Source organism: Galeopterus variegatus, unplaced genomic scaffold (genome assembly GCF_000696425.1).
Source record: "Galeopterus variegatus unplaced genomic scaffold, G_variegatus-3.0.2 Scaffold86, whole genome shotgun sequence".
In the NCBI taxonomy this organism is placed as follows: domain Eukaryota; kingdom Metazoa; phylum Chordata; class Mammalia; order Dermoptera; family Cynocephalidae; genus Galeopterus; species Galeopterus variegatus.
Window position 1 is genome coordinate 665206 of NW_007726197.1, and position 8881 is coordinate 674086.

At 58.5% G+C, this 8881-nt stretch overlaps 1 protein-coding gene across 3 annotated transcripts in view; it reads right to left on the reverse strand.

Moving 5' to 3' along the window:
- Positions 1-7661, reverse strand: part of CDK18 (cyclin-dependent kinase 18) — a 10314-nt gene extending 2653 nt beyond the window's left edge. Inside the window, exons 1-14 of one of the 3 annotated variants that reach the window (XM_008580569.1) lie at positions 7538-7661; positions 7248-7324; positions 6552-6677; positions 5676-5732; positions 4820-4934; positions 4539-4633; positions 4171-4233; positions 3445-3568; positions 3188-3308; positions 2237-2334; positions 1763-1868; positions 1615-1657; positions 841-931; positions 416-493 (exon numbers count right to left, since the gene is read on the reverse strand). In XM_008580569.1, coding sequence (XP_008578791.1) covers positions 416-493; positions 841-931; positions 1615-1657; positions 1763-1868; positions 2237-2334; positions 3188-3308; positions 3445-3568; positions 4171-4233; positions 4539-4633; positions 4820-4934; positions 5676-5732; positions 6552-6677; positions 7248-7324; positions 7538-7661 — 1318 coding nt within the window. Of the gene's footprint in view, positions 1-415; positions 494-840; positions 932-1614; positions 1658-1762; positions 1869-2236; positions 2335-3187; positions 3309-3444; positions 3569-4170; positions 4234-4538; positions 4634-4819; positions 4935-5675; positions 5733-6551; positions 6678-7247; positions 7388-7537 lie in introns of those variants that run through there. The other 2 variants (XM_008580564.1, XM_008580578.1) reach the window with 2 other exon arrangements.
- Positions 7662-8881: the final 1220 nt, after the last annotated feature.

Genomic DNA, 8881 nt, shown 5'->3' on the forward strand with positions numbered 1-8881 from the left:
CTTGTGACTTAACCTCCCAGGGCCTGTTTCATTGACAATGCAATGGGGAACATTAACAGCACCAACTTAAAGGGGTGCTTTTACAGATTAAAGGAGAAAGCACTTGTCACATCCAAGGTGATTAGCTATTCTAGAGACAAAGTTTAGTCCTCCCAGGATAGAGACTGGTTAGAGAGCTCAGGGCTTACGGAGGGAGGACCAGACGAGGAAGTCTGGGTAGGAGAAACCAGCCCCTTCTCTGCTCCCCATGGGCCCCAGAAGGGAGGCCAGTGGGGCAGAGGGGGACAAGCTGATTCTCCAGCACAGGAGCAGGCCCATCTTTGTTTCTCAAGAGGGAGTCCTCACTAGGGAGGAAAAGTAGCCTGCCCTGGCCACCTCTAATAGGGGAGAGGGTGGGAGAGGCCCAAGCCCCTACCTGGCTGCTGGAAGGCCAGGCTGCGGTAGCCTGGGTCCTTCTGGAGCTGGATCTCCTTCAGGGAGTAGATGGAGGCAGCTGGGGTGAAAGAAGAGAGGGCCAGGGAGAGGGCTGGGTGGAGCTGGCCCTGCTCTAGTCCTCCCAGAGCCTGCTGCCCACGCTCACTGAGAACACGAAGCTGGGAGTACCCCTGGCAGTGAGGACTGGCCCAGGAGGACTAACTGGGCCCAAAAGGCAGCTCTCAGATCCAGAGTCCATGCCCTTAGTCAGAATGAACATTCAAGGAGGGGAAGCCACATGCCCAAGGCTGTTAAACAGCTGGATCCGGGGCTTCTGGCCTCTTTGTTCTGGCTCTTCCACCCACACTTGCTGCCCCCTTTTTCTGGTTCTCGGGTGGCCGCCCCCCTGCCCACCCCTGCACTCACTGTCTTCCAGCTGGTGCACACGTTCTCCCAGAGACCGGAAGTAGGGGTGACTCAGGGCAGCCTCTGCTGACACCCGACACTTGGATTCATACTGAAAAGCACAGGGTGGGCTATTGGGCCCTGGCTGGGGGGCTGCAGGGACCCCCTGGGCAGCACAACTCCTGTGCTAAGTTAAATCACCAAAGTGGGAGGGGCCTGGATCTAACCTAGAAGCCCCCAGGGTCAGCTGCCAGCCCCCACCTGACCTAACCCCAGCCAATCTCAGGGCTCAGGCTCCCAGGTCTCCAGCCACCAGGAAAAACCAGAAGTGCAACTTCAGGAGAGTGACCTCCTTTTAGGATGGAAATATAGATGTTAAAGCAAACATGATGACATGATATTGATATAGTAATATGAAATACCCACGACTACCCTTCCCTGTGCGCTTACTTCCAGACAGACACCCAGTAAGTGCGTCCCATGATCTCAATGTATCCTCACGACCATTTTATAAAATACGAATTACTAATGGCACTTTGCAGGTGAGGAAACTGAAGCCCAGAGGAGTTCTTTGTAACATGCACGAAGCTACACAGCTAGTAAACGGGTGTGAACTAGGACACAGACTCCAAAGGCTGTGCATGGAACCAGCGCTCCCTTCGGGCTTTGGGGCTGGAGAGCACAGGGGAGATGTTTGAAAGACTCGTGGAACACATGAGCCACACGAGTCGAGGCACAGGGCAGAGGTGGGGTCTTGGCTGCCTCTCCCTGAGCCCCGGCCAGGAGGACACTCACCAGCAGGAGGCTGGTCAGGAGGTTGATGCCTTCAGGATCCAACCTGCAAGGAGAAGGGGCTGAAAGGCCTGGCCTGGGTGGGGCGGGGAGGGTGGCCGCCCTCAGGAGGGCGAGCCGGGACCACAAGCAGGCAGGCAGGGCTGGCTACCTGGGCGCGTGGCTGATGAGCGGCTGCGGGAGGTAGCGGGGGAAGTTGTAGGCTCGGAACTCGGAGAGGGCTGTCACCCTGGGCCACGTCTCTTCTGTAGGGGTCCCTGGGGAGACGAGAGGGGGTCGGGGNGCTGGCTACCTGGGCGCGTGGCTGATGAGCGGCTGCGGGGGGTAGCGGGGGAAGTTGTAGGCTCGGCACTCGGGGAGGGCTGTCACCCTGGGCCACGTCTCTTCTGTAGGGGTCCCTGGGGAGACGAGAGGGGGTCGGGGGCTGGGTGAGGGGCCAGGGCCAAGGCTGACTTGGAAGGGGTGCAATGTCGAAGGCGGGGGTAAAGGACGGCCGGCCGAAGCCGCAGGGTCCCCGCCCTGTTGAGAACAGGCTGAGCCTCGCGTCCCAGTCCCGCTAGGCGCCTGGCTGGGCAGAGTTCTGGCGTCCCCTGGTGGCGACAGGGAGGGAGCGCAAGAGACTGACCGAGGAGGCGGAAGATGAGGTACAGCTCCTCCTTGACCGTGGAGCCCGGGAAGAGAGGCCTCCCCGTGGCCATCTCGTAGTGGATGCAGCCCACGCCCCTGCGGGGAGCAAGGGGGCAGGGGCAACGTCAGGAAGCGGTGAGCACCCTTGCTGGGGCTGCTGCACTGGGGTACCAAGACACCTTGCCACAGGTGGCTGGAGGGGTCATGGCTCTGGCTTGGCTGGTTCTCAGAACTGCCCAGTCCCCCACTATAGCCCTTCTCTGGGGGCTTCCGTGGGCTCGAGGAAGCTGTGACCTCCCCCTTTCACTCTGTGAGGTTTCTGTCTGCACAGCCAGCGCCTACGTGGCGATTCTTTCAGCAGCGTGGTCTCAAAAAAGGGCACGGATCCATTCTCCCCAGGAGGGTTGGGCCACGGGCGCAGAAGCCATTCGTTGGAAACCTGTGTTTTAGCTTTAAATTTGGGCTGCTTTTTAATTTTACATCAAATCACACACTTGTTAATTTTTTTTTTTTTTTTTAAAGATGACCGGTAAGCAGATCTCAACCCTTGGCTTGGTGGTGTCAGCACCACGCTCCCGAGTGATCCATGGGCCGGCCCAACACACTTGTTAATTTTAACATAGAAATAATGTATCCCTTACAAAATTTTCACTAGAACTGTAGCCTGGGGAAGATTTCACCATATTTACTGGAGGGCCCTCCTGTACCCTCTGGTAACCCCCCACAGACCCCTGGAGGAATATTACAGAAGCACAGCCTTGGAGGATTTATTTAAGCCCAGACTATTTCAGACTTAATTTTTAACATCCAGTTCAGCAGGATGCCACATGGCTTTTAGTCAAAGGAGGTCAGGTAGTTCTTCCCACAGGCCCTTGGGGGCAGTGAAAAGGAGCGCGGAGGTGCGGACAGGCCCTGTTTCCTCCCCACGGTGCCCACGGTGCTCACTCACCACATGTCGATGGGGGTGGAGTACTCCGTGGACCCCAGCAGCACATCAGGGGGCCTGTACCATAGGGTCACCACCTCATTGGAGTAGGTCTTTGTGGGCACTGACTTGGCCCGGGCAAGTCCTAGGGACAGACGCATGGCTGCACCTCTGCTCACAGGTGCTGTGGGGTCGACCACTAAGCAGTCCCCCACCGCACCCATGCCCTGAGGAAATGGCACCCTGGCAAGTGTCAGACCCCACCCTAGCCCTAGCCTCACCAAAGTCGGCCAGCTTCAACTCCCCCCTCTCGTTGATGAGCAGGTTCTGGGGTTTCAGGTCCCGGTGAAGGATTTTGCGACGGTGGCAGTAGGCGAGGCCCCGGAGCAGCTGGAACATGAAAATCTGGGGGAGGAGAGAAGAGAAAGGTGGGTAGGGGGTGGGAGCATGTCCCACGGGAGACTCTGAGCCTCTGCCCCAAGGCTGGGATGGGGGTGGGGAGAGGTCAGCACGAGCCCCTGGAGAAGCTACCTGGTTCTTCTGCCCACCCTGCAGTCCCATGCTGGGCCCCATCCACACCAGAGAATCCCGTCCAGAGGGGAGGGCACCAGGTGCATAGAAGAGGTAGTGAGTGTGCAAGAGGCCAGAGTTCTCTAGTGGGGGAGCCTTGGGGGAGGCACGGTGGGTCAGGAAGTGCACCTGCAGAGGTCATTTGTCACTCCCAGCTTCCCTGGAAGCCCCCCTCCATGCTGGTGGGTAGCTCACGCTCCCAGGGACAGATGGGGAAACTGGTGCTCAGTTAGAGAGGGGGTTCTATATCGGTGGAGGAGGTGTGTGTCTGTGTTCCTGGACTCACGGAAAGGTAGGGCCTTTCCCTCTTTCCTATGTTTGCAGGTCTGAGCAACCTCAGCAGCTGGGGCTCTGATGGCGACAGTGGGTTCCTGTGCTGGGCTTCAGGGCAGGTGGGTGCCAAGATGGGTTGGGGTCCCCACCACGGAGGCTCTTACCTTGACATTGTGCATGCTCATGAGATTTCCGCAGTGGTCCAGATATTGCTTCAGGTCACTGTCCTGGAACACAGAGCCTGGCTCAGTCCTGCCCTGTCCTGACCTCTGGCCAGAAGCCCAGACTCAGGCTGAGGAGAGGAAGCCCCTCCCTGGGTAAGACCCAAGCCCACTAGTGGGACAGGTCTCTGGCTCTGAGCTGTCCCTAAGCCCGATCCCTTGTCCCACTCCTGCACGGAGCATCTGAGAAGCTGACTGTAGAAGGCCTGGGCCGCCCCCCACTCCACCCCTCCCACTGCCCCTTCCCACACTCCCCACCTCATCCCACCCCACCACAAGGGGGAGAGGCCGCCGGCCCCAGCCCAGCTCACCAGGTACTCAAACACCAGGGTGAGGGACCGATCTGTGTGGATGAGGTCGTGCAGGGTCACGATATTGGCATGCTTCAGGTTCTTCAGTAGAGACACTGTGGGGGGCAGGCCCGCCTGGGTACCTGGGGCACCGTGTGCCCCTCATGCCTTCCTTCCTGGGGTCATCCCCAGGAGCCCCCACCCCAGCGATCACCCTCCACCCCCAGCTCCCATGGGGCCCGGACAGATGAACCCCTCCTCCCAGAAGTCCCCAGGGGAGCGTGGGCCCTAGGATGCTGTACCCTCTCGGATGGCTGTGCAGGGCGCCCCCTCCTCATGCTCTAGCCGGATCTCCTTCAAGGCCACCAGGTTCTCCGTCAGTTTGCTGCGTCCTTTGAAGACGGTGGCGTAGGTGCCCTGGGGTGAAGAGCCCACCAGCCCCGGGCACATTCAGGTCCTGCTATCCCTGTCCCATGCCTTCCCCTTAGTGCGTGTGCTTGTGACTTCGGCCTGAGTGGCTTTTCCCCTTCTCTAAACTTCTGTTTCTCCCAAAGCCCAGTTGCCCTGTGAGGTGTCCCTAACAACTCCCCAGGCAGAATGAATTGCTCCTTCCCCCACCCCCAGCACGCTAGATGCCCCTCCATTGTTAACACCAGCTCTGTTCTTCTGCTCCATTGAGGTTTATGTGTAGGTCTCCTCTTTGGGGTCCTCTCTGTGAACCTTCACTCACCCCAAGCCTCTAACACAAAGCCTGACACAGTGACAACAGAAATAACTTAGTGACACAGCACCTACTGTGTGCCAGGCCTTGTCTTGGTGCTGTACATAAGCTTATTATTCTAACCTATTCAGTCCTCACAGCAACTCTATGAGGTAGAACATTTACTATCCCCATTTAACAGAAGAAGAAACTGAGGCACAGAGAGAGGTCATATAATCTGCTCCAGGTCACAGAGCTGGTAAATGGTGGAGTTGGGATTTGAACCCAGGCCCACCTCAACACCTGCCAATGGCTGGGCCAGATGCACGGCCAAGATCGTGCGCCTCTGCAGGGCAGGGACCATGAGAGGGCACATCCGGGAGGGCCAGGGAAGGCCCTTCCCCTCCTTGAAACCATCCCGCCTGTCTGCCCCAAGAAGACCAAACCCAGCCTCTTACCTCCCCCAGTTTGTCCAGTTTCACGTATGTTTCCAGTTTCCCAAAGCCAATATCTGACTGAAAGGGAGAGACACAGGGTGCTATGAGCTGGGGGGCCCAGCAGCCTGGCCCTACACACTACACCCCCCCATCACCTGCAGCCTCCGGGAGGCGAGGGGAGGAGGGCCCTATCGTGGAAAGGAAACAACTGAGGCTAGCAGGGGTGAGGGCGGCCACCACACATCCTTCCTCTTCTCCTCTTTCCTTCATCCCTTTGGTAGCCCTGGGAAGTGTGAGTTTCTTCCTCCCATGACAGTCCAGGGTGTGGGGCCCAGAGCTGTGGCTGCCCGCTTCGGTCACCGGTCTGACTCTGTCTTGCTCAGACTACTAGCACCTCCAGGGCAGGTCCTGTGTCATCTTCTGAGCCCACCACCCCGACAGTGTCTCTCATGAGCAAACTTCTCCTAGCTCAGGTGTTCCCAACCCTTAACAAGATAGATTCCTGTGCCTCCACCCCAAGGCTGATTCTGCAGGTGTCTAGAGTGGGGTCCAGTCTGTGTTTTGTAAGATTCTCCCAAGCAAATCTGATAGGTAGCTAGGACTGGGAAGCTCAGGCCAGCTGGTCTATTGATTTAACCTGTTGGAGACCCTGGGGACCAGACGGGTCTTAGAGCTCATCTCCAGCGCAGGTGGGACCCATTTAGGGAATGGCTGTTGCTCTAGGAGGACAATCTAATAGAATCCGCTGAGGCCAGCAGGTGGCGCCAGAGGCCCAGGAGTCTTCCTGGAAACCACGACAGGCCTCGGCTAGGACAGGCAAAGCCAGGACTGCTATGTCTGTCCATGCTGGGAAGAGGGTGTCCCAACCTCGTGACCTCTGACCCTCTTGGGACTCACCAGGGAGGCGCGGCGGGACATGCGGCTGAGCGGCTTGGGCAGGTCTGGGCTCCCCAGCTGCAGTTTCTGCAGGAATTCCTGGGGCAGGCGGATGTCCGTGGGCAGAGAGAGCCTCTTGCTGATGTCCTGCGGTGACCGGGATGAAATGGGGACACCCGTGTTGGCTCCAGGGCAGTTAGGGCCGTGGGGCCCTCACCTCTCACCCTGGGACTAGCTTTCCCTGTAGAGCAACCATAGTAGAAGGAGCACATTATGGGCTGTGAGTCCAGCTCACAGCGGCCTCGAGGGGTTCTCAAAGACGTACACACGGACGCCGGGGGTTACTGTGTGACCTTAGGAGGACCCTTCCCTCTCTGGGCCACAGCATCGCCACCTGTAGGACATAAATCTCATGCCCTTACAGACACTGGGATTCGGTAAGCATATTTTTCGTATATTTGGGCACATGTATGGGTCACCAGAACAACAGTCAAGTTGTCTAGCTCTTGCTATGTTCCAGGAATGTTCTGAGCACTCGGCATATACTAACTCATTGAATCCTCACGGTGACCATCTTAAAGTCTCAAGGAGACCGTGGTACGCAGAGGGTGAGTAACTTGTTCAAAGTCACGAGCTAATTGATGGCAGAGCTGACATTTGGACCCACGACGGATGCGTCCTGTCACATTCTCAGGGCACAGCCCAGGAGCCCCTCACCTCCATGGAGAAGCGGCGCTGGCTCTGCCGCCGGTACTGCAGGCCAGGGGACAGCTGCCCGGGCTCCTCCCCGCTGTCTGTGGGGGAGAAGGTGCTGGGCTCTGGCGGGGGGTCTCTACCGAGAGGACCGAGCTGCAGGTCTGAGAGGAACAGCCATCAGGTCCCCTCCCTGCCTCTCTGCCCCCTCCCATGAGGCCGCATGGTGCAGGGGTGGTCAGGGAGGGCAAGGAGGGCTGGCAGCGGGGAATGCCAGGGTGGCAGCAGTGCTGGGGTGGGCCCAGACCCCTCACCCTCGTTCCGCCGGTTGTGGAGCTGGTTGAACTGCTCTGTGAATTCGGCCAAGGACTCCTCGATGGTCTCGGTGCGGGGCACTGACAGGGAGAAGCGGCGTTTAAAGTTCTTCATCTTGTTCATGACCCTCGGGGACCAGGCGGCCTTGTCCTGAGGGAGAGGTGCGACAATAGCAGGTGAGAACAAGGGGACAACAAATGTGGATTCGGGGTCTAGTCTTCCTGATGAGTGCCAGGCTGTCACCCACGTGCCGCAGGAGCCAGGGTGTGACTTCTCCACCTAAGCTCAAGCTCCCTGAGGGTGGGCCCTAACCCTCTTCCTCCCAGTGACTCTGGCCCCTGCCCCTGCAGAACTCCCTTCCTCTGGGGAGATCATCCCAGTATGTAGCAACTAGTACTGCAAAGTACTGATCATAGGGGGTACATGTGCAAAGAGGATCCTGAAGTGCCTGCGCGACCCCCCCCCCCATTAACCCTTTAGTTGCTGGAGATCTAGGGAGTACTGATGGAAGGGCTGGGGTGGCAGGGAGGGCACCAGAACTGGGTGGTCCTCGGGCCACAGCCCTTTGCCAACTGGTGTGTAAAAGCTTGGATGTGTCAACAGACAGTAAGCTTCACTGATGGACGCCCATCAGCTGAACATCAGCTTGGCCTACACCCTTGCACACGATCTGGTCCAAACCCCATTTTGTTCTGATACTGACGTTTGAAGATCCCCACTCTGGCTTGTCCTGGGTTCCCAGGAGACAGGAAAAGAGAGGAAAGGGATGAGGGAGGGAACTGTGCATCAGAGCTGGTCCAACCCCATCCCCTCTCCAAGCTGGAATATGGGAGGTCAGGAGCAGTTGAAGGTCTCAGTGGAAACACAGAAGTTTGCTGGAAACAGAGACAGGCCCCAGGGAAGGAGGCCTGAGCCCTGCTGGCCCCTCCCATGCCACAGCCCTCTGAGCAGGCAGGGAGCAGGCAGTGTCCTCTGCTGAGAGCACAGGAGGAGGGGCGAGTCGCTCTGCTCTTCCCCAAGGCCCCTTCCCCAGCCAGAAAAGGTTCCCTCCCCACCAGCTCCCAGCTCCTCCTGTCCTCTGATGAGAGGACACCCTGCTAGTCCCAGTGAGGCTCAAGCAACTGCTTCTTCCCGCAGACCCTTCCTTCTCCCTCCTGCCCAGAGTGGGGCTGTCCTGCCTCCCCTCCCCGCCCCTCCCCAGTTTCAAAAGTTCCCGGTGGAGTTGCCCCCTCATCCTGCTGTACCTACACAGCCTTCAGCTGCAGTGGGACCGGGACCAACAGGCCTCACAAGGACCCCCACCCACGTCTGCCAAGAAGGCACCAGGGGCTAGCCCTGTGATG